Consider the following 25,340-nt stretch of genomic DNA (forward strand, 5'->3'; position numbering starts at 1 on the left):
TGCGCAGCCTCCATGCTGCTCCCTAAGCCCCCAGGAGGTAATGCTGGGGCATGTGCGCACCAAGCCAAGCAGCCACCGGAGCCAGGTGCTAGGGAGTCTGCTGCCTTGTTGTTACTGCCCATGTGCTGTGACAACAGCAAAGTCTATCCCTTGTCTAGCTGTTTCTGACAGCAAGGAAGACCACTGGGGGACTGGGGCGAGAAGCTGCCCTCTCATTTCTCTGAACTCCCAATTATCCAAATAAAATCTGCATCCCTCACGGTATTCAGATAAACTTGAGCATACTGCATTACCTTAGAGAACAGTGTAGATACGTCTCATTATAAGGAGAAAACTATTATACAAGGCTTAACAAAACAGCATTCAACCACCCCTCTTCCAAATTCACCAAGCTTAGAGCACTGAGATGAGGCAGAACTCACTGGCCCTAATCTGGCAAGCTACTCCATGTGGGCTGACTCCTGGGTCCAGAAGGAGCACCAGGCAGAATCAGGACCACATTCTGAAATGGCTAACAAGCCCGCCACATTTGCAGAAAGTTGGTTTAATATTACTAGGAGATTTCGGTGCAATGCTTGTTAAAAGAGCCTCTACATACGGTATGGGTTTTGATGCGTATCAGTGGTAAAGATGCCTGGATTTTCTATGATTCTTCAATAAAAGCACCTGATATATTTCCAGGAAATGATTCTGAAGTTTAAAGTGAGAAATCAATTGATTATACAAATGTTTTTGTTCTAGACAGCATGTCCTTCACCAACAGAAGTTGGTCCAATATAAGAGATCCACCTTATCTCTTTGTTCTTGATTGTAGTCATGCTTAAAACGATGTGGGAAATCCAGCCATTTTGGCATATGGACCACATTAAACTAATGGAGACAGAACTGAAGGGTCAAATTCAACCGGTGGGCTTGTGTTTATCATCCTACTCATGACAGAACACCACACCAACTGTGTTGCTGGACATTCAACGGAATGATAGCAGCACAGCATGTTATCTGGATCACTGGCAGCAAAAAGGTTAAGGTACAAGGAAGCACAATCCATTTGTCCTCACAACACTTCAAAATCCTCTCATTTTTAATGCCTTACCTTACTTTCAACTGGGTCATAGTCCAGTGCTAAAACCATTCCCATCTGCCAGTCGAGTAAACTTGTGTAATCTGTTCCATCAAAACTGATGCGGCGGATGTCCTGGCCGTTTGCAAACAACAAAAATGGCCTGGGGCCTGTTAATGAAATTTTGCATGCATGTTAATTCTTCTAGGCCCAAAGTAATGTGTAGATAAGATGATTTATGTGTGAAAAAGCAATTAGAGTGCACATTTCTCCTCTCTGTCTCTCCTTGCTCTTTTGTTTCCGTCATCTTAATCAGCGATCAACATCAACAAGATCTCATCAGTAAAGAAGGAAAAAGTTAATTGTCTATCACTGAAAGCAATTACCTCTTTTCCTTTTATTGCTAAATTTTAAACTGGCACTTATCTCTTCTGCACAGCTGACTGCATAGATATGCTGCACACACGCAGAGCAAATCATGAAGTCCTTACTTAGTCCTTTCCTCAGGCAAAATCCCATAAAAGTCAATAGAAGTCAACACTGGTTCTCCACTTGCGAAGTAACTCCCTGCTCTCCATGTGTCAGTATATAATGCCTGCATCTGTAACTTTCACTCTATGCATCTGAAGAAGTGAGGTTTTTACCCACGAAAGCTTATGCCCAAATAAATCTGTTAGTCTTTAAGTTGCCACCAGACTCCTTGTTGTTTTAATAGAAGTTTTGTCTCAGGAAAGGCTAAAAGTCTGGGCCCAGGTATATACAAGCTGAATCACACTGTCTTTTATTTAACAAAGAAACAGAAAGGGAAGTGTTAAAATACAGAACACAGACCCTAAGCCATACTCACTCCTTCCCCGCCCCCCTCCCCAGCCCATATTGTGGGCACCACTAAGGGCACGTCAACACTGCAATCAAAGGTAGGCATACCCGTGCTAGCTTTCACCTAGCCAGCACATGGATTTCAGAGCAGACTGTACAAGTCTTCCCAGAACCCTGGGTAAGTATTTGCTTTGCTAGCGCACACAGGGGTCTGTGTCACTGAATCTTCATTGCTTTTTTTAGCCACGCTAACTAAATTAAAGCTAGCACGGGTACGCCTACCTGAGCTGCAGTCATACCTCCGATTCCAGCATCGACATACCCTAAATCAGCATTTTACAATGCAAAGGAGGGGAGCTTGGTAGTGCTTTAGTTTATTGAACTAGCCTTTACCCTTGGGTCCTGGACTTAAATCTCACTTACTTCACCAATGCAGTTAGTCTGACAGTCTCAATTAATCCCCCCAACATACATTAATTAGTGCTGCTGTCGTTGTTTGCATTACAGGATTGCCCAGAGGCTACAAGAAAGATTCGGGCACCATTGTGTGAGGCACTGTACAACCATGTTGTAAGAGACACTTTCTGCCCCAAAGAGTTTATAATCTAAATAGAAATAGTGAATGACAAAGGGTGAAAGGGTGGGGAAACTGAGGCACCGCGCTTTAGGTCCTGATCCTGCAAGCATGTACATGCTTACCACTACACAGGAGAGGAAAAGTAAACGTGGGTAAGTGTTTGCAGGATCAGAGCCTTGTCATCTGCCCAAGGGCACACAGAGTCTGCGGCAGAGGCAGAAATTGAACCCACTCATCTTCAGTGCCAGTCCAGTGACTCAGCCACAAGAAAATCCTTCCTCTTATAAACTGTATAGCATAGCACCACCATAGAATCCAGTTCACTGGACAGTGCGGGACCATAAGGAGCTTTGCACTGCAATAGTAAAGACTGCAGATTGGGATTGACATGCACAGAGTAAAATGGTACAGTACAGATGTGCATATGTCATATGCCTGGTGTTTGACAATGCAACTTATTCATTTTTAAATTTATAAAATGCATCCAGTACAACCTCTCTGGACATATGTATAATACATAACATCTAACACTGACAAAAATCTAAAAGTAAAGATTCATTCCAAAAACCAATCTACTATCTGCCCACCACCACTGTCCTCACCCCAAATAGATGGGCCTTGCACTGTGAGATGCATGTCAACAAACTTGGGCTTTTTTGGATCAGTGGTGAAAATAACTTCTGCAATAGAGGGCCACCAGCTGGCCATGCCCTGCCCAGTCCCCACATATAAAAACCTAGACCCCAATTCTGCATTGGGTAGCACATCAGCAGACTGCTGCACACACGGCTCCCCATTTACTTGTGGGGCACAACAATCCCCCCCACCCAAGAGCTACACAATGAAGGATGGGGCCCCTCATGAACTATTGAAGTTGACTAAAAGGAACAATATGTTGCAAGGGAAACTGAACTAGGTAGTTATGTACGTCGTGATATATTTCACCATGTTTTATTTTCCCAAACTACCAATATTCCTCAAATTCCCAATCCCCTTTAAAAGTTGTTATACCTTTCTTGTCATATAGCCAGGAATATCCAGGAACACTTCAATACTGACCTATAGCAGTGCAGTGTCTTTTATCCCCCTGCAGCTTATATCCAGGAAAACAACCACACTCCCAGGAAGATGGAGTTAAAGAGGTACAAATCTGGCTACATCCACCATTATCCAGAGATGTACAACCTTAAACAGAGCATTTTTTAAAATTTTAACTGTAGTTATAATATAAAACACTATAAAAATCACAAGTATCAGCAACAGAACAACCCGTACAATTGTGATTTAAACTATCAGATAGATTTTATTGTTGCCAAAAATTTCAGGAAGTCAGCATTATTGTTAAAGGCCAAAGGTTACCAACATGGGTGAACATGATCATCTCCTTCTGTTACATCTCTTCTTGAAGATTTACAACAGGAGCAGTAGGACATATGAACAGAGCTTCCATGTGTTGATTATTTAAGTCAGCTCATTTTACTCAACAGAACTCTAGTCAAATCTACCGAAAGTAACGACTTCCATCAGACACTGAATATCTGTGCTTTGTCCCATGGTACAGCAAAGTAAAGCCATTCTCTCACCAGAAGGTGAAATGGGTGAGGGTAATTAAGCAATGAAACTCACTGATCTTCTAACTTGACAGGCCAGAACAACATGTTTCGTTGTTTCATTTGCTAAGCCCATGCCACCTTGTTGGGAGAATGAAGAGTGCAAATGATTTACTAGATTTAAGAAAAAAAATCACCGCACAGCCCTACCCACACCAAAAGAGACCATTCCTCCCATACATGGCCATATAGAGAATGTGGTATCATTGGATACGTCTGCACTACAGCTGGGTCATGTCTACCAGCCCGAGTAGACAGACATGCGCTAGCTCCACACGAGCTAGCGATAAAAATACCAGGGTGGATGTTGCAGCACGTGCCAGCCACCTAAGGACAGACCCAGGGGGTTGGTTGGTCTTGTACTTGAGCACCTAGACCAAGCCACTGCCTGTGCCACAATGTCCAAAGGCACGCACCCAGCTGCAGTGTAGACATACCCTCTGACTCAACTGAGCCACACTGACTAAAACTATCCCCACCCCCTCGATCCTTCCTAGATCATGGGTCCTGTAACACTCCAGAATATGGAGAAATTGTAAAGGGGGCACGATGATCCTGGGGGAATTCCTGTGACACAGAAACTTCACAGGGCCAGCAAAGTAGCCCTACACTGTCCCCCCCATTGCAGCCCTTGGTTTAGGAGACACATTTGGAATGGGAGCAGGTGTCAGCAGGGGAAGGTAGGTAACAAAAACGCTTTATACTACGGCTATTCAGGCCACAAAGCAGCCCATAGGCAGCTGAGCTAAGGCTGTCGTAAGTTAGAGCAGCCCAGAATCTAGGGAGCTGTAAAGTCACCTCTGCTACTCCCCACCACCACCACCTTGTTCAACTTTTGAGCTGTACTCTCTGTGCTGTGCCTCCTGAGAGACTCTGCCAAGGGGAAATTATTAATGAGTGTGTTCTGGAACAAATGTCTGTGGAGTGTCCAGATTAGCATTTACAAAAGGGGCCAGCAGAATACGGCCTGCGGAGGTTCAAATGCCGCTGGCAAGAAATGTTTATTGGTGCAGATGAGTTCTGTTCATCCAATCCAAGAGCATGATTCTCAGCTGTCTTGCACAGTCATTGACAGCTGCACAAAGCTAGTGTGAAACACCATCACCCAGCTTTGTTGCTCAGCACCAGCAATAAACACAGACTTTTGCACCCATTAAAGCAAAAAAAATGTTAATATACCTACCTGAGCACGTTTTGCCATCTCCTCTGAGCACTGATCCCTCTGGACAGAAGCAAACAGGCCCTCTAGATGTTTCAAGACAACCATGGCTGCATTCAGTGTGATTATTTGCACAGGAAATGAGCTCTATAGTAATTTGAAAAGGAAAAGGATTAAGAAAAACATATACTAACTTGACAAAGGTTAATCAGCATTTTTAAAAAGGCACAACAAAGATTCACGTGTGGACACAGCCAGGATAATATTTCTATTTGCTTTTCAAAATCTCTATTAAGTATAATGAAGGAGAAAGTTGAAATAGTTGCTGTGCTCTAAAGTTGTTAATATGTACCTTGTAATTTTAAACTTTCCAAAATTTTACTGAGGTGTCAGCAAAGTAGCAGCAATTAAAGACACACTCACTGGTTGCATGTGAAAATGACCAAATAACTGAACAGGGACAGGGGCTCTGAAACTGTGAGGAAGGCTAATCTGAAGAGAAGGATGGTCTTGTGGGTAAGGCACTGAACTAAAAATTAGATGATGTGGGTGCAATTCCCAGATCTGCCCTGTATTCCCTGTGTGGCCATGAGTAGTTAATCTACTCAGTGCCTCAGTTCTCCATCTGTAAAGTGCGTTATACTATGGGGACAACAACATTCCTTTCTCCCACTCTTTGTTTTGTCATTAGGCCATACTTCAGAAAGGCACTTAAGCACTGAAGTCAATGGGAACTACGCATGTTCCTCAAGGCATGTGCTTAAGTACCTTTCTGAATCAGGACCTTAGATTATAAGGTCTTCCAGACAGGGACCATCTCTTACTTCTGTACACACAGTGCCTATCTCAACGGAGCCCTGAGCTCAGCTAGAGCCTCTAAGGGTATGTCTACACAGCAGTTAAAACACCCATGGCTGGCTTGGATTAGCTGGCTCAGGCTGCAGGGCTGTAAATTGCTGTGTAGACATTTGGGCAAGGAGGGACAGTCCCAGACTCTGGGCTCCAGCCCGAGCCCAAACATCTACACAGCAATTTATAGTTCTGCAGCCTGAGCCCTGCAAACCCAAGTCAGCTGACCCAGGCCAGCCATGACAGTGCCACAGGTCTTTTATTCCAGTGTAGACATTCCCTAAGGGTAGGTCTACACTGGAATATAAGCTCAGGGTTAGCAGGACTCGAGTCAGTGGACCCTGGGTTACAGAAACCAGGGCTTGAACATCTACACTGATTGTCAACCCTACATTAAGAATTTTCTAACTTGGGTTCAAATCTGGGGCTCTGGCATCCACACTGCAGCACGCAGAACTGAGTCAAACCAACCACGTCCCAGACTCCCTAGCGCCCTCCTGAAATGTGGAGGCTTTAGCCCTTTGACCATGGTGAACTGTGAGAAAACTTGACTGTCCACCCTGTACATTACAGGAAGTTTGAACAGCCAACCCACACATCCTGCTGAGCCATCATTTTGGTCTGTACGCTCCAGCTAGTAGAGCCACCAACATGGAGGGGGCGCCATTTGAAGAACTTCTCTTGCTTGCACTTTAGGCAGAGCTTCTGTGAGTTTCAGGTGGATGTTTTGGCAGCATTCTGACCCACCAAAGGCATCTGACAGAGCTAATGATGGAGCAGGAGGAAGAGGACACAGACTTGGCAGACTCGAACTGGCTGATGCTGCTCATGACACTTGGCATAGCTGCTGAAGTCCCCTACGTAGACTGGCTTTTATGGATCAGGACCACAGCATCATGCAGACGTGGGATGACCAGCAGTGCATCCAGAACTTTTGTATGAAGAAAGCTACATTTCTGGAGCTCTGCGAGCAGCTTGCCCTGATCCTCCAGTGTAAAGACACACATGAGGGTAGCCAATGCCCGTCCGAAAGCAGGTAGCCAGCTTCCAGTTATAGCAACCCCAGAATGCTACACATCTGTTGCCAACCAGTTTGGTCCTGGAAAGTCAATGGTGGGTAAAGTTGTGGCAGAGGTTTCTGAGGCAATCAGGCATCTGGTTTACCCCTAGCTGGTGGGCATAAAAGATATTCCTGGAATAATTGCTGGCTTTGAGAGAATGAGGTTCCCAAACAGCACCGGGGCCATTAATGCAACTCATGTGCCCATACTTTGCACTCCTCAAGGAGCACACAACTACATAAACCACAAAGGGTACTACTCCATTGTTATGCAGGCCCTTGTGGACACAGAGGTCAATTTATGAATGTCAACAGGGGGGCTGCACTGGGAAAGTTCATAATGGCATAATTTTCTGCCCACTGGGAGTCTGCGTTCATGGATAGACTGGGACACTATTCCCACCAAATGACATTGTCATAAACAGAATTAATGTCCCCACTGTTATTCTGGGGGACCCTGTGTACCCCCTTTTGTCTTGGCTTATGAAACTGTACCTGACTTCTGAGGCCCTGGCAAAAGATGCATTGATTACACTCTGAGCAGGTGCAGAATGGTTGGTGAATGCATTTGGTAGAGTGAAATCCTGTTAGAGACCTCTACATACTCTTGGATTCCAGTGTCATCAATGCTGTGAGCATTACTATGGCTTGCGGTGCTCTTCACAATCTTTGTGAAGCCAGAGGTGAACCTTTATTATTTTAAATACAAAGTGTTTGAAGTGATGCAGTGACAGCAATAAACTTTCTTGATAAAATAAAAAGATTTATTTATAAATATGCATTTGAAAAGTACATTCACCCACTGCCAGGCAGGCCAGCTGCCATTATTTCACCACTACCAACAGAACCTTAGCAAAAACAAAAAGTGCATGAACAAGTGCAAACAGTGAAACCATATACAAGACAGCAACAAAGAGTCCTCTGGCACCTTATAGACTAACAGATGTATTGGAGCATAAGCTTTCGTGGGTGAATAGCCACTTCGTCAGACGCATGTAATGGAAATTTCCAGAGGCAGGAATAAATATGCGGGCAAGAATCAGTCTAGAGATAACGAGGTTAGTTCAATCAGGGAGGATGAGGCCCTCTTCTAGCAGTTGAGGTGTGAACACCAAGGGAGGAGAAACTGCTTTTGTAGTTGGCTAGCCATTCACAGTCTTTGTTTAATCTTGAGCTGATGGTGTCAAATTTGCAAATATACAAGACAGAAACCCCCTACCACTACATGTCCCTTGGGCCCCCATTCACCATATACCTGGCACCGGGGGAGAGGTGGAGGCACTCCATGCCTTGCCCAGCCACTCATGGAGCCTGATTGCATGGGCCACCCAGCCATGGCGTTTTGCAAGCTGTTTCTGGACTGCATCTCTTGGTACCACATAGGGGACTCACGCCGTGGTGTGGGTCATGCAGCAGAAAAAACGGTTACTTACCTTCTGTAACTGTTGTTCTTTGAGATGTGTTGTTCACGTCCATTACACATTAGGTGTGCGCGAGCCGCGTGCACGAACGTCGGAAACTTTTCCCCTCAGTGGCTCCCGTCGGGCCGGCAGGGTCCCCCTTCCCGCCAGAGCGGCGCCCCGCTCTAGCGTATATATATCCCTGCCGGCCCAACCCTCCCTCGGTTCCTTCTTGCCGGTGACTCCGACAGAGGGGAAGGAGGGTGGGAAGTGTAATGGACGTGAACAACACATCTCGAAGAACAACAGTTACAGAAGGTAAGTAACCGTTTTTTCTTCTTCGAGTGATTGTTCACGTCCATTACACATTAGGTGACTCACAAGCTTACCATTGGAGGAGGGTAGGAGTCAAGGAATAATTGATCGAATGAACAGCCCTGCCGACCACCGCGTCCTCTCTGGTCTGATGATGGATCGCGTAGTGGGCTGTGAACGTATGCACCGACGACCAGGTGGCCGCTTTACAGATTTCCTGGAGTGGAACCTGCGCCAAGAAAGCCGCCGAGGACGCTTGGGCCCTAGTTGAGTGAGCCCTGATCTCCAGGGCTGGTACGTTGGCGAGCTCATAGCATGTGCGTATGCAAAGCACAATCCATGCTGACAAGCGTTGCGTCGAGATAGGTTGGCCTCTCATTCGCTCCGCAATGGCAATGAACAGTTGAGTCGATTTGCGGAATGGCCTGGTCCGTTCTAGATAAAAAGCCAAGGCCCTACGGACATCAAGGGTATGCAGGCTGCGGTGGCTTGGGTCCAAATGGGGCTTAGGGAAGAACACCGGTAAACAAATGTCCTGTCCCATATGGAAATGCGTGACCACCTTTGGAAGGAATTTAGGGTGTGGCCTCAGTTGCACCTTATCTTTATAAAAAACTGTATAAGGAGGTTCCGAAGTGAGGGCTCTCAATTCCGATACCCTCCTAGCCGATGTGATGGCCACGAGAAACGCTACCTTCCATGAGAGGTGCATGAGGGAGCAAGAGGCTAGGGGTTCAAAGGGCGGCCCCATGAGTTTAGTCAGGACCGGTTGAGGTTCCACGCAGGGACCGGCGGGCGCGAGAAGGGAAACACCCTCTCCAGCCCCTTGAGGAATCGGACTACTGTGGGGTTGGAGAACACCGAAATCCCCAACTCCCCAGGGTGGAACGCCGATATGGCAGCCTGATGCACTTTAATTGAGGCGGGGGCGAGCCCTTGATGCTTGAGGTGCAGCAAGTAGTCCAGAATTGATGGGACTGAGGCCTGCAGAGGCTGTATGTGATGAGGCTCACACCAGTGGGAGAACCTTTTCCATTTGGCAAGGTAGGTCGCTCTTGTGGAGGGCTTCCTACTACCAAGGAGAATTTGTTGGACCTGGTGGGAGCACCTGTGCTCCGTATCGTTTAGCCAGAGAGAAACCACGCCGTGAGATGTAGCGACGGTAGGTTCGGGTGGAGTAGGCGACCCCGGTCTTGCGTGATGAGGTCGCGATGGAGGGGGAGGGCGATCGGGGTGGTCACGGACAGTTCCAGCAGGGTCATGAACCAGTGCTGGCGTGGCCACGCCGGGGCGATGAGGATGACTGTTGCCTTGTCCCTGCGGGTCTTGAGGAGGACCCTGTGGATGAGCGGGAATGGAGGGAAGGCATACCTCAGGCTCCCGCCCCACAGAATCGCGAAGGCATCTGCCAACGAGCCCGGGCTGAGGTTCTGGAATGAACAAAACTGAGGGCATTGGCTGTTGCTCTTGGTGGCAAAGAGATCCACCTGGGGAAACCCCCACCTCTGGAAGATTAAATGCAGGACGTCCTGTCTCAACGTCCACTCGTGCATGTGGTAGGACCGGCTGAGGCGGTCCGCTAACCCGTTTTGGGCCCCCGGGAGATATGTTGCGAGTAGGTGGACTGAATGGGCTATGCAGAAGTCCCATAGGAGGAGCGCCTCGTGACAGAGGGGAGAGGATCGGGACCCGCCCTGCTTGTTTATGTAGAACATGGCGGTAGTGTTGTCCGTCAGAACTGACACGCTGTGGCCTTCTATGGTAGCGTGAAAGGTCTGGCAGGCGAGGCGAACCGCCCTTAACTCCTTCAGGTTGATGTGAAGCAACTTTTCTTCCCTGGACCATAAGCCCTGGGTCCGCAGGTCCCCCAGGTGTGCCCCCCAACCCAGGTCCGACGCGTCTGTTACTAACGTCAGAGTGGGTTGCGGGGTGGCGAAAGGGACCCCTGCGCAAACCTGCTGCCGATCGAGCCACCAGCGGAGGGAGTTCGACACCCGAGCTGGGATTGTCACCACCAGGTCTAAGGGGTCTCTGTTCGGGCGATATGTTTGGGCCAGCCACAACTGTAATGGCCTGAGTCTTAGGCGGGCATGTCTGACTACATGTGTGCAGGCCGCCATGTGCCCCAAGAGTTGCAAGCAGCATCTGGCTGTGGTCGTGGGGAATTGCTGGATGGAGCTTACGACCCTTTGAATGGCCAAGAACCGCGATACTGGAAGACTTGCCCGTGCCGCCACCGAGTCCAGGACTGCCCCTATGAAGTCCAGCCTCTGCGTGGAGATCAGTGATGACTTGGGCACATTGACCAGTAGACCGAGCTTGCGGAACACCTGTAGTGCCAACGTCACGTGGGAGCGGACCTCGGCCTCCAACTGGCCCGCAAGGAGCCAGTCGTCCAAGTACGGGTATACGCCCATCTTTCTTTTCCGAAGAAAAGCTGCCACCACGGACATGCATTTTGTGAACACTCTCGGGGCCGTTGCCAGGCCGAAGGGCAAGACCGTGAATTGAAAATGGTGTTGGTTGATGGTGAAGCGCAGGAACCGCCGGTGGGCCGGGCGGATGGCGATGTGAAAGTACGCATCTTTCATATCGAGGGCTGCGTACCAATCCCCCGGATCCAGGGATGGGATAATAGCGCCAAGGGAGACCATACGGAAACGTGTCTTGACCAAAAATTTGTTTAGTCTGCGTAGGTCCAAAATGGGACGGAGGCCCCCTTTTGCTTTGGGAATGAGGAAGTATCTGGAGTAGAACCCTTTCCCCCTTAGGTCCGGAGGAACCTCTTCCACTGCTCCTACTGTGAGGAGGGTCCGCGCCTCCTGCATGAGGAGTTGCTCGTGAGAGGGGTCCCTGAAGAGGGACGGGGATGGGGGGTGGGAGGGAGGGGGCGAGGAGAACTGAAGGGTGTAGCCCGCCTCCATCGTGCGCAGGACCCAGCGGTCCGATGTTATATGTGACCAAGCACGGTAAAAATGGGACAGGCGGTCCCTGAAACACAGAGGGGGATCCGGAATAGAGTTTGATACGCTGTCCTCGATCGCAGCTTCAAAACCCTTGCTTGTTTCTCGGCTGCGGCTTGCCTTGGCCATGATTCTGGCCCTGGTTAGGCGTGTTGTTGCGTCTACGCCTGTTATCCCTGCCCCTTCTGCGGTACGGTTCCTGTCTAGGACAAGGGTGGTACTGCCTCTGCGGAGGTTGGGGCTTAAAGGGTTTCCTCTGTGTCACTGGGGTATGCATCCCCAACGACTTGAGGGTAGCTCGAGAGTCTTTGAGGCTATGTAGTCTGGCATCCATCTGGTCCGAAAACAAGCCTGACCCCTCGAACGGAAGGTCTTGGAGGGTGTTTTGCACCTCTGGGGGAAGGCCGGAAGCCTGTAGCCATGCCGAGCGTCTCATTACCACTCCTGACGCGATTGTCCTAGCAGCTGCGTCCACGGAGTCAAGGGAGGCCTGTAGAGAGGTTTTGGCTACTGCCTTCCCTTCGTCTACTATAGCCGCAAACTCGGGTTGTGAGCCCTGAGGCAGGGATTCCTTAAACTTGGAGACTGATGCCCAAGAATTGAAGTTGTGTCTGTTCAGAATCGCTTGCTGGTTAGCGATCCTCAACTGGAGGCCCCCAGACGAGTAGACCTTTCTCCCAAATAAGTCCAAGCGTTTTGCCTCCTTGGCCTTGGGGGCCGGGGCTTGCTGGCCATGTCGCTCTCGTTCGTTGACCGCAGAGACGACCAGCGAACAGGGTGTTGGGTGAGAGAAGAGGAAGTCGAACCCTTTAGATGGGGCGAAGTATTTCCTCTCCACGCCTTTTGCAGTTGGTACACTGGAGGCCGGTGTGTGCCATACTGTTTTGTAGTTGGACTGGACCGTTTTTATGAGCGGGAGCGCGATCCTGGAGGGGCCCTCCGGGCTTAGAATGTCGACCATGGGGTCCTCCTGCTCAACCGTCTCCTCTGCCTGCAACCCCAAATTGAGGGCTACTCGGCGGAGCAGTTCCTGGTGCGCCCGATGGTCAATCGGGGGAGGGCCGGACACTGTTGTGCCCGCCACGGCTTCGTCTGGCGAGGAGGAAGAGGTCAGGGCCTTTTGCACGTCTTCCTCCTCCTGCAACTCCTCATCGGCTGGGCGCTCCTCTGGAGTGCATTCCATGACGTGGGTCTGAGACGGTGCCGGGCTCGGTGCCGAGTCAGCCCTTTCTCGCTCCGGCGGCCTGGAGACGGTGGCCTCTTTGCGAGAGGGTGGGCGCCACTGCGGAGAGCGGGACCGGTGTCCCGAGGGGCCAGATCTCGAGGTCCTGGACGGGGGGCCTTGCTGGTGGTAGGCCCAAGGGGTCCAGAATGGCCATTGTGCTGGCTGGCCCCACTGTGGGTGCCAAGTGGCTTCGTGCTCCCTACTGGCCTGTGCCCTGTGGGCATATCTGTTGGACCGGCCCGAGTCTGCCTCCGAAACCATGGACGGTGATCTGGAAGGCTACGGCGGTGCCGTGGAACGGTGCCGGTCCGGGGTCGGAGAGTAGTGCCTCCGTGACCGGGACTGGGAGTAGCGTCTTGCTGACCTGGACCTGGATCGGTACCGGTGACCCCGGGACCGGGAACGACTGCGGGTGGTCGGTCTCGGGGATCGCGTAACTGACACGTCCCGGTGCCTACTCGAGCAGGGCTGCTGGGTCGGTGCCGTGCGCTTATTAGGGCCCGACGGTAGTGCGGCTCTCTGCGCGGAGGGAAGCCGGGAGTCCACCGAGGCGGAGCTCGACCGGGACCGGCGCCGTGAACGGTGCCGAGATGGTGACCGTGATGGGCGCACCATTGCCGGCTTGCCTCTGGATGGCAGTCTCGGCGGAGGGTGCCCTCAGCGGACAATTCAATGAGGGCCTTTGCTGCCTCAAATGTGTCCGGGGTGGAGGGCTGTTCCAAAAGCTCCTCCAGCCCTTCCTCCTCACTCGACGCGCCTATCCCGGGGCTCGACGGGCCTTTCGGCGCCGGAGCCACTGTCACCGGGATCTGTGCTGGGGCCGCAACGGCCTTAGGCGCACTTGAGGTCTTCGCGGGCGCTACCCTCTTATGCGGGGAACGTCCTCGGGCCTTGGGTTGGCCCTTCGATTTTGCCGGCGAAGATGACCGGTGCCGGAGGTGTTCCCACTGATTCGGTGCCGTGGGCTTAGGATGCCCCGCCGGCGTCGGATCACGGACCGATGCCGGGGCACTCCGCACCGAGGTTGACGGTGCCGTCGAAGTGGAGGGCTGTAACGCCGTCTCCATGAGCAGCTGCTTAAGGCGAAAGTCTCTCTCTTTCTTAGTCCTGGGCTTGAAAGCCTTACAGATCTTGCAGCGCTCCTTTTGGTGTGCTTCCCCCAGGCAACGGAGACATGAGTCGTGTGGATCGCTTAATGGCATAGGCTTGCGGCACGTGGCACAAGCCTTAAAGCCTTGGGCGTGCGGCATGCCCCGCCGCCCAGGGCCGGTGCCGGGGTTGACCAAACACCTGACACAAAGAAGTTTAAGTCTTTCTAAATAGCCAGGGGTTGCAGCTTAACACTAGCTACTAAAGAACTGCTAATTGTAAGATAACACTAAGTACTATGCTAAGGGACACTCTCAGACGAGAGATAGAGTTGTTCCAACGTCGCCACGGACGGTAAGAAGGAACTGAGGGAGGGTCGGGCCGGCAGGGATATATATACGCTAGAGCGGGGCGCCGCTCTGGCGGGAAGGGGGACCCTGCCGGCCCGACGGGAGCCGCTGAGGGGAAAAGTTTCCGACATTCGTGCACGCGGCGCGCGCACACCTAATGTGTAATGGACGTGAACAATCACTCGAAGAAGAAACCAGCACTCTTGTTGCTTTTAGCGGTATCAACCGCTCAAACAGTTATTTCTGCTGAGCTCTCTCCTCCTCCCTTAGCCACCATTCCTGTTCCAAGAACTGCACCGAAACCCTGTCCTCAAGCTGTACAGCCAGCCTGAGCCTTTCCTCTTGCCATGCCTTTCCTCTAGCCACAAGTTCCTCTATCTTTGATACTGGCCCTGTCCAGCATAGGCGCCGACTCCGTGGGTGCTCCGGGGCTGGAGCACTCACGGGGAAAAATTGGTGGGTGCTTAGCACCCACCGGCAGCTCTCCGCCCCCCCCCCCCAGCTCACCTCTGCCTCCGCTCTGCCTCCTCCCCTGAGCGCGCCGCATGCCCGCTTTTTCCCCCTAGCTCCCAGTGCTTGCTCCGCGAAACAGCTGTTTTGTGCGGTAAGCACTGGGAGGGAGGGGGAAGGCGGCACACTCGGGGAAGAGGCAGGGCCGGGGCGGGGATTTGTGGAAGGGGTCCAATAGAGGCAGGGAGGGGGCAGAGTTGGGTGCGGACTTTGGGGAAGGGGTTGGAATGGGGGTGGGGAAGGGGCGGGGAAAGGGTAGAGTCGGGGCGGGGCCAGAGGCGGGGGGGGGGGCGCCAGAGAAAGTTGGCACCTATGCTGTCCAGAATTCCAACCAGAAGTTCACCAGAGAAACACTTCCTCTTGGAATGGTTCATGAAGATACACTGGCTCAGGTTCCTGTTGCAGTGTGGGCGAGCTGCAGAGGTACTGCAGCCAGTAGATGTTGAGGGGGCTGGAATAGGACAAGACACAGTGGATTATTGTCTCATACAGCTCAATGCAGGAGCACAGAAAAAATCCTTTTTGATTTCAAAGACATAAAATGTTACTTTTCCAACTGAACTTCAATATTTTGTGAGAGGGATACTTCAGATCACAGAAGGCCTCTGGACACAGCCTGGTTAATCGCAGTGAAAGAAGTGCATAGACAATGGTAAGTTAAAAATGCAAAATTGTTTTTCGCTTTCTAAAACTTGCAGAACTATTTGGGTTTGGTGCAGGTGGGTGCCCATCGGTGGCCATTCTGCAAAAGCTTTTTCTATCATTTCAGGCCTTCCACATTTTGGAGGACATAACAGTTCTTGTGGCTGATTGCCAAAGGGAGATGTTATCCCAAACTGCTGGTGGGAAACCTGCAGTGTGCAACTGAAATATTCACACATGTAGTGACTGAATAGCTCATCTATGAGTGGAGTGGGCTGGTCAGCTACCGAGGTGGCCCTGGAAAATATTCTCCTCTCCAAAATGCTACTACCTATCTGGAGTTCCTACTTCAGGAAAAGTTTGCAACTATCAGCATGAGGGAAATCAACAGGAGGCTGCATTAGCTTCCACAAGGCTTAGCCTGCGTGGAAACACCCAGAACTGCACAGCCATCTTCCTTACCCCTCTGCCTCTTGCCACGTTTCTGTACAAAATTTCAAAGCCCCATCACATTTGGCACAAATGATTGTCACCTATGGACTGCCTTTGGCTGAAAATGGACTAGAATCACGGTTTCCAGGTGGCTTGTTACGCCATTGAGTGGTTACAGAGCGGCGTCCTTACAGACATGGCAATGTACAATTATTATTTTAAGGAACAGGAATGCCCTAGCCAAAACTTGTACGTTCTCAAATAAATATTTACTTTCAAGGTGTTTTTACAGTTTTGCATTTTCTGGTCACCATTTTGAATGCCACGTGGTGGAGGAAGAGGGAGCCACGCCACTGGTGGCAGACAATCTGACATTAGCAGATACTTGTGCCAGCTGGGGCTTCTAATAACTTTTGCATTGGTTCATAGAATGGAAATCCCTCCCCTTACAGTATCAACAAACATTAAAACGGAGCCAGAAACTTATCACACTCAGGGCAGTTTCTGTTCCTTCTGTGTCTGCTGCAAGCTCCACAGCAGGCTGAGGCATCAAACAGCTCCTCAGAGTATGGCCTCTGGATGTGTTGCTGTTGCTCCTGCTCCAAAGCCTCCTCTGGGACTGGTTTCAGCGACAGAGTCACTTCACTGTCCTCATTCAGCACCTGCTGCTGACTCCCATCCCAACAGTCCCCATGCTGGATTCTGGGGCCAGGAGAGCACCGTCCTGGCTGACCAGGTCATCATGCATCACAGTTGGTTCTGTGCTTGGCACAGTGCCCAGCACCTGATCAAACTCTTCATAAAACGGACATGTCGTCAGCGAGTTGCGTAAGGTGCGGTTCTTGTTCCTGGTTTTCCTGTCAGCTCCGTCCTAAACCACTTAATCTGCTCCCTGCGGTGGTCACCACTCCACTAAATTTGCAATACTATCAGCTTCTTTGCTATTTGCTGGTATATGTGGTCATTCCTGGTACTTTTACTCAAGTTCACAGTTTTGCTGGCCTCACACCAAAGATTTGCCAAAATCTGGCTATGCTCCTGGGATCATGAAGCAGTCATGCAACAGACCTCTTCTGCTCAGTCTCGATTGCAAATACAGAAGGCTGTCTGATGGTGTGCTTACAGCTGAGTGTTCAGAAGACAATAGAAGGGTTAAACGCTGACTCACCGAGCTGCTGCACTACATCAAGGGGGGCTGCACTTCCATTTCCCTGGAGTCAACTGGAGATTCTTGGGATAAAGGGACAAAGGCAGCTGGGCCATGGATGGTGGACACTGATGCAAGGCTAGTCACCCGCTGCCCTGAGTCTCTGTCATTGCCACAACGTCCTCTCTGCTATTTTTAGCTCAGCAGCTCGAGCAAAGCTAGTGCGAGTCTGTCTACCCCGGCTGGGAAGCGCTCTCTCAGCTGCAGTGTAGGTATACTCTAAGTGCTACAGTAATGCAAACAATAAATAATAATAGTAACTAAAGGCAAAAGAACTTGGTGGGAAAAACCTAGAGCTACCAATGCATGCCCTTCCCCCAGTCAGCCATCACAAGAAACTGATCACATGGGATACAATCACCTGTTCCCAACATTTGATCACTGATCCAAAGAAGAGAGGGGGGAAAATAAAAAAAAATTTAAGTTCCTTGCCAATATGCCACGAAGGAAAATTTCTTCCTTGCAGTATATTGTTGATTAATTCAATCATGTGCATATGAACAAAAATCACCAGATTAGCAGCTAATCCCACTAGTATCCAATTAATATGGTGGGGTTCTAGTTACTTAAGGTGCTGTTTGTCTCTTTAAATACTGCTACACCCACTGTGGTAATTCCTCCAGACAGACAGAGCCTGTATGTAACCATTAGTGATTGGAACTGCAGTGTTCTGACTCTGGAACATATTCTCTCAGTTCACCAGAGTCTTAACTGTTGATCTTCCAGGCACACAAGGAAGGTGAGATATTTTGTCTTGGTAAGGAATTGTAAATTGTCATCAGTCTCAGTAACCGTTATACTGCCTATTGTGGGCAGAAGACTTGTTATGATTCTTTCAATTCTTTTGGTAAATTCAGGGAGGCTCATAATATGCGTATATTTATAAATAAATACAAAACTATTCCTTTTTTTCTTGAATACCATGATGGTAAATTCTGCCATTACTTCCTGTGGGAGAAAATAGGCTTTCCAGAAAGCACAGAACTGACAGGATTTTCCATCACAACTGTTGACAGCGCCAACTGCATCTTTAGGTTTCCTTCATTAATTCTCTTTTCCTTTCAAGTAATTAGAGAAGAGAACAGCCCTAGATGTCCTCCTTCCAGCCAACATATTTGTTTCTTTACACTGCCTTAGTGCCATATGGTAACATCTGTTGGGAGGACTGATACTGGAACAAATGCAGGTTTCCCACCGATGCTTCTGTGTCTGCTGGCTTGAATGATACATAGCTGCTGTAAATATTCCTTATCCAAGACAACTGTGCTCTGCAATGCATTTTTCTGACCTCTTAAGTACCTTGAAAGAGGTCTAGAAACTGACCTTACATTAATACCCTAATAGGAATTTATGGCTTTAGAATGAAGAGACTTATATAATAAGCAGGGAATCATCAAAGTTTCAGGCTACTGTGTGGGCTTCCACTATTCCATCTCTCTGCTTAGTTGAGAGAATGTGCTGGTATTGTGATTATGTGCGCACTGTATGGGGTGGGAGTCATTTTGTATTATAGAAGTTATAGCAGTAATCTAGGAGTTAAATTAATCCATGCTTGGTCCGTTGCCTGTCTCAGAAGCAGATTATCTTCTTCTCACCTTATATCACTGTTCAGCACTTAAATACTAAGCTGATAGGTGCCTTGGATTGACAGAGTGATGAGCAGTGTTGAAAATGTTTCCAGTCCCAAGTAGCTGCATGTAAGATAGTACCAAAATAAATCATCCAAAGAGAGGGGTAGATTGCAATAGGGCCTCCTCCCTAAGCCTTTGCATTCCAGGCAAAGGCCTGTCACAACCGCAGTCCCTGAGCTCAGCAGAGCATAGGAACTGCTTCTCCCTCTGTGTGCCCCGAGGTGCACACTTCATCCAAATGGAGATGCGGAGAAGCAGAGCAAAAGCTCCCAAGCAGGCCAGATGCACCAAGGGAAGCAGACTGTACCATCCTACAGTACCACAGTGGAGCCTCCCCCATCCCACCGGGCACCAAAATGGGCTTATGCCTTTTGGAGCATGCTACTCCTGGGATAGATCAGTGCCTCATTGCCTATGCCTAAATGCCACAACTAAGCCCAGGACAGTTTGGGGACGAGTGCCCAGACTAGCAGCCAATAGTAACATGCTGTGAGGGTGAGATTTCATGAGATACAGAACACACCCAAATTGCTAACCTGTGAAAAATAACAGTGGCATGTACAGTGGTGAAATGAAACCCCTTTAAAATACACCTGGGCAACAGAGGTACCACTGAATTTTCACAGGACAATGCTGCCCCACAGACACATTATTTTAAACAAATTTTCTTCTTTCTCCCATGGGTAAGTGTAGCATGTAAAAGAAAAGGCATTTTCCAACCACTGTCTGAAAACAAACACAGCACAGGTAGCACTGAAGGGACGTAATACACATGCATGCTTATCCTAATCAAGCACAAAGGGAAAGTCAGTTAAAGAGCCCAGTTGTACTGGTAACCACACAGACTTTCCAAGCCCATGTTTCCAACAGTTTTCCATGACAAACCTAAGGAACATTGTATCTGTGTAAATCTGAATGGACGGTTACATAATTTTAGGGTCTCAACAAAGGAACATATTAGACTGCACCACAGGCATGACTGTCCCATCTCCCCTCCTGGTCAAACACAGTGATGCAGGCACTCTCTGCCTCAGTCTCCTCCTCTGATGTAGGTTCCCTCAGCCTTCCCCTCACAGGGCAGCACCCCTTCCTGCACTACCTTTAAATCTTCCCTGCTCTGTCAGAGAGCACCATTCCCGGCCTGCTTTCCCTGGAATCGCTCTCACAGCTCTCTGGAATTCCCGGCTTCCAGGAGAGCCTAACCTGTTTCCTGGAGCTCCTCCCTGCAGCTGACTTCTGTCAGCCCTAGGAGACCCAGGTGCTCATCAGGCTATCTGCTGACCTTATTTTTCCCTCCCCCTCAGGCTGGGAGGCAGCTAATTATGGCACAGATGGGGGTGATTGAACAGGGCTGGCTCAAGGCCTCCAGACCTTTAAAGAGGCAGGCTGCCCTGTTACAGGCTGTTGTGAGCAAACTTATGCAAAATCTCTTTACAAGATCTGCAAAGCATTTCGCACATGTCACACCCTGCATCCCCCACCCCACATCAGCTGGGGTTGGGAGTTTAAGGGGACCAGCAGGAGGACTGCTTCTCTGAGTCCTGGCTGGCTCAGTCCTGGGAGAGGGACACTCACCCCTCCCTCTACAGGCATTTCTCCTGCTGGGCCAAGAGCAGCCAGAAAAGACAGAGGAGATGTGCAGGAGCACCTCCAGCTTTTCTGCCGGCCTAGGCGACGGAAGCTCCCACCCCGAAATGCCGCCCCCCACTGAGGCGGTGGAAGGTCCCGTTGCCGAAATACTGCCGCGGTCGCCGCCCCCCAAATTGTAGCGCCCTAGGCGACTGCCTAGGTCACCTAATGGGTTGCGCCGGCCCTGGAGATGTGGGTGTACTGGAGAACTCCCTCTTGCTGGTTATTATGTAAAACTTTGTCCTCTCATAATGACCCCTCTCAACACCTGGTAGGGATTAAAACACTGTTTACCCCACAATTATGCTAATAAAGCTGATGCCTGATGCTTTATCCCACCTATGTGCACTGAGGTGGGTGGGGTTCACCTTTGTTTCCTGACCAAATTGGCTAGGGACACAAAATTACTTTCTGGTTCCCACATACAGTAAGGATTTAGGTGTTCATATTCCCAAGTCTTACAGTCAGCAGCTAGATCTGCCTCACAGAAATGGGTGTAGAGGCACTTAGACTCGGATCCTCAATGATTCCAATGGGCCTCAGATACTATGGTGATTATGAGTATGGTATAAGAACCTACGTAGAACAGAACAGAATAGAATCATGGCTAGGAATAAAAATTAAAAGAAATATTTGTGTGGCCAAATTCCATCTTGGCTGGGCAATTCTAAATGAATGAACTATGACTAAACAATTAGACCAATCAAACATGAATAAAACACTGTTGAAATTACTTAATTGATCCAGATCAGTTACTAAAGTGCTTCTAAAGATCTGGAGTAGCAAAAAGGGAAATTTTAAAACGTTCAGGAAACGATATCCCATTAGACCAACTGACTGGGAATATATGAGCTTGTCAAATTCATAACCCTGCTAAGAAACAAATCTAGAAAAGTGTGTCATAAAGAGATCATTTCACATCACAGCCAGAAGATGTGAAGGGTCTAACAAAGGATAATATTACACAGAAAAACAAAACCAAAAAAAGCAGCATTCCTAACCTTTCAAACTACAAAGGTGATGATCAGAACATCAATTTATAGAAGATATTCCAAGAAAAAGAAATTATCCTACTTTCCATTTTGATATATCAGAGCATATTGGATACTTACTCCAAGAGTACGCATTATATGTATTTCATATAATAAAAATACTAGGAACTATAGTTGTATACTATAGATGTGAATCTATAGAAATGACTGGCTAAGCTTCACAATGATGTACGTCAGAAAATCTTTCTATCTCTGGGGAATGAAATGGAGGTGTTATTTCAATTTTCATGCTTTGGGGAATATATTATTTCCATTATTAATCAACCACGAGAATCTATATTACGTTAAACATTATGGTTCATTGTACTATCTGCAAGCTGTTTGAAGCCGGATAAGCACACAACATATGTTTATTTAGGCTAAGAGTGTTTGGCATCTTTCCTACTCACATATGCTATGTTCTAAATATGTGTTACTTGTTGTCTTATATTAGGGTTATACCACTTACAGAATACTTCAGTAGATGGAAAATAATACCTCACAAAATAAAACAAAAATCACTCAAAAAGAGATTTCTTGGATATAATCACTTCCGTATATGGTCATGAGAAGTGAGAGGATGTTGTAATTTAACCTAACTGCTAGAAATTTTTGTGATTTTCCCCAAAATCATCTCAAACTTGCTATCATTTGAAAAACTGTTCAGGAAAAGTTCTCCAAATAAATCGGGAGTCCAAAGTCCACAAGACTCCTACCTACCCACACAAGTGAAATCTCTGTGTATTTTGGTGAGTTTTATATTATTTTATATGATTACCTTAATTATCATTATCTCAAAATGGATACTCTCTCAGGTTGTTAAAGATCTCTTTAAGATCAAGCAAGATAAAAAAATTCACTACCTCCTACATTCTCTACCTTATATATTGCTTTGTGATATTTATCACCAATGTTGCAAAAACCCATTGTCAACATTGCAAAAGTATGTACACAGCCAGGGATGGGAGAACCCCAAAAGTTGAGGTTCATAGCTTGGAACTGGTTTAGGTAAACATCCTAAGATTTGGATGCTTAGTTAACTCCTGTAGGCTCCATGAGGCTCACACTTGATTATCCATATGTAATTTATAGTTGGTGCTTAATTTGTAATGAAAGAGGTGCTGGGGCTCAAGCAATTTTTTTTTATATTCATAACTGGTAGAGCAAGCCCAGAGGTGCCAGGGCTATGAACTGCCAAGCATAGAGGTGCCGGCGGCGGCGGGGGGTGGGGGGTGGGAAGAGAAGCTCAGCCCTGGCAAGTCCTGGCACAAATTAAGCACTGCTTATACTTCCTCAAACATGACCTCTAAATTTGGTTCACTGAGTCTAAGCTGATGTAATTTACATATTAAAGGGCTGGAAGAGAGAAATGTAGCAACACTGGAAACACTAGGTTTGTGTAAGTGAGGATTCCAGGATCAGTCCTCAAATGTTTATGTATTGCAGCTACTTACCATGACATGTTTTTCTATCAGGCAGCAGAATATAACCTCGTGGGCATGTACAGTAATAGGAGCCAGGGATATTTACACATCCCAGAGTACAGCCATGGTTCCAAAAAGCACATTCATTGACATCTGACAAGAGAAACAATTGTATGACACAGTAGGGTCATTATATATTTAATACATGCAAGGTCATGGATTAATAAAGCAAAGTAACAAGGTTCTAGAAGAAATTCTTATTTAGTTGTTCTACTGAAGATAGGATATTTCTTTTGTCAAATATACTGGTCTTAATAAACTATGAAAAGAAAGCTTGTAGAGTTCAAACAAGCTAGATAATGTACTGATTTATAATTATGAAGGGTACAAATTTTAAGTGCCTAAGGGCCAATTTTTTAAAGGTATTTAGATGCCTCAGTGACTTAGGGCAAAATTTTCAAAAGCACCTAAATGATTTAGGATCCTAAGTTCCACTTTCTAAAGTGATTCCATTTTATTTCAATAGGAGTTAGGCATCTAACCTGCTCAGACACTTTTGAAAATCCTACTAGGCACCTATCTGCATCTTTAAGGGCCTAAATACCTTTATAAATTTGACTCCTGAATGATTAGTGTGCTTTTATAAATTTTACCCTAAAACAAGTTTTACAAATTAAAGAAAAAAGTTCAAAGAAAAATACTGGACTGTTTAATTTGGATTAAATCAAGTGAGGTACAATTTTGAAAAGTAAGAGGTTTAGGCGCTTGAGTAACTTTTGAAAATGTGACTGAGGTACCTACATCACTTAGGCACGTTTTGACCATTTTACCCTTGGAGTTTGATTCATTTCAATTCTTATAAGCACACAAAATTATGCACATTTATCTGAACATCATCTGACTAATCCAAACTGAGACTGCAACATTTCACAAAGAACAGACTTTCTTGAGGTATTTTGGTACTTCTGCTTCTAGATTCAACCAGAACCCGGACATGTGAAAATGAAATATAAGGAAAAAAAGAAAGTAAACTGAAATTTTTAGAACCTCCAAAAGAAACATAATTCAAGATTTGAGAAAAGGTTAAAGTGTGGGAGAAAGCTTATCCAGCTGCCCCATCCATCCCATGTTTTGAACCATATATTACCTTCACAGTATTGCCTATTTCTACTCAAAACAAATCCATTCGAACACTTGCACCGATGGGTCTTGGAGTCATCCCTGCAGATGCTTCTCTTGCAGTTTTCTTTGTTCAGATGGCAGGATCTGTGTTCTGGAAGAGTAAATGTTTTCTAGGATGGAGACTGATTTATAAAATACAAAATTCACCTTGACATACAGAACCTGATTTCATAGTCACTTTTCATGTGGAAGTCAGATTGATTTGAAAGACAGTTTCATACATGGAGCTACTGCACAATCAGACCCATGATATTCAGTGAGAAAGAAGGACACAAGCATCATTGATCTCCTCCTCCAAATCCTGCCTCAAAACCCATTCACCATGCTTTCCACCAATGATTTCCACCCTGGTGTTGTCTACTCATTAATAATAATTATTATTTATTATTATTTGTATTGTGGTAGTACCTAGGAGCCTCAGTTCTGGATCAGGACCCCAATGTGCTAGGCACTGTACAAACACAGAACAAAAAGATGGTCCCTGCCCCAAAGAGTTTACAATCTAAAGCTTGCCTTGCCTCAGTCTGTCTTTTAAAACAGCAGAACTCTTGCTGTATAAACTGACATTTGTATTTGTTTTAACTTTTATTGCTCCTTTCCCTACAACCTTCATCTGTTACTTTCATGTTCTATGTTTGTCCAATTTAGACTATAAAAATTCTTTGGGGAAGGGACTGTGAAGCCATCCAAGATTATGGTGCTATGTGCATGTTTAGTATTCAATAATCATTATGACAAATAATGTGAAGCTTCTTTCATGAACAGAGAATAAAGCCTACTAAGTAGGATCACCTTAGAAACAGTAATAATACTCCAGAAGCCCTTTAAAGACCGCTGAAATTCTTCCAGACAGTCCAGGGAGCCACACTAGTAATGGAACCCATGCGGAGTTTACCCGGCTACTGCTTTGTGATATTTAAAGTAACCGATGAAGCTGATTGTTTGCGTACTGAGATTGATGTTAATATCTAATAGTCTAGGCTGCCTCTGCCACAAGTTAAAAATACACTTAATCAAAATAAACCCATCAACTAACCACCCGGCACAAAACAACTCCCAACTATATTTATCCTCATGCTAAACTCCTCTCCTCCAAATAACCCCCAAAGCATGCACTGACAGTCAACAAACAGAGGTTATTTTGGACCTTTACTCCATGAGTCCAGCTAGAGTGCC

General features: G+C 47.5%; 1 protein-coding gene across 1 annotated transcript in view; it reads right to left on the reverse strand.

Annotated features, from left to right (window-relative positions):
- EGF (epidermal growth factor) overlaps positions 1-25,340 on the reverse strand; it is a 106,353-nt gene that overhangs the window by 41,364 nt on the left and 39,649 nt on the right. The window contains exons 7-11 of the mRNA XM_065405365.1: positions 24,130-24,255; positions 23,013-23,135; positions 5,250-5,372; positions 3,516-3,641; positions 1,094-1,230 (exon numbers count right to left, since the gene is read on the reverse strand). Coding sequence (XP_065261437.1) covers positions 1,094-1,230; positions 3,516-3,641; positions 5,250-5,372; positions 23,013-23,135; positions 24,130-24,255 — 635 coding nt within the window. The remainder of the gene's footprint in view (positions 1-1,093; positions 1,231-3,515; positions 3,642-5,249; positions 5,373-23,012; positions 23,136-24,129; positions 24,256-25,340) is intronic.

Source organism: Emys orbicularis, chromosome 5, assembly GCF_028017835.1.
Source record: "Emys orbicularis isolate rEmyOrb1 chromosome 5, rEmyOrb1.hap1, whole genome shotgun sequence".
NCBI classification, from domain to species: Eukaryota; Metazoa; Chordata; order Testudines; family Emydidae; genus Emys; species Emys orbicularis.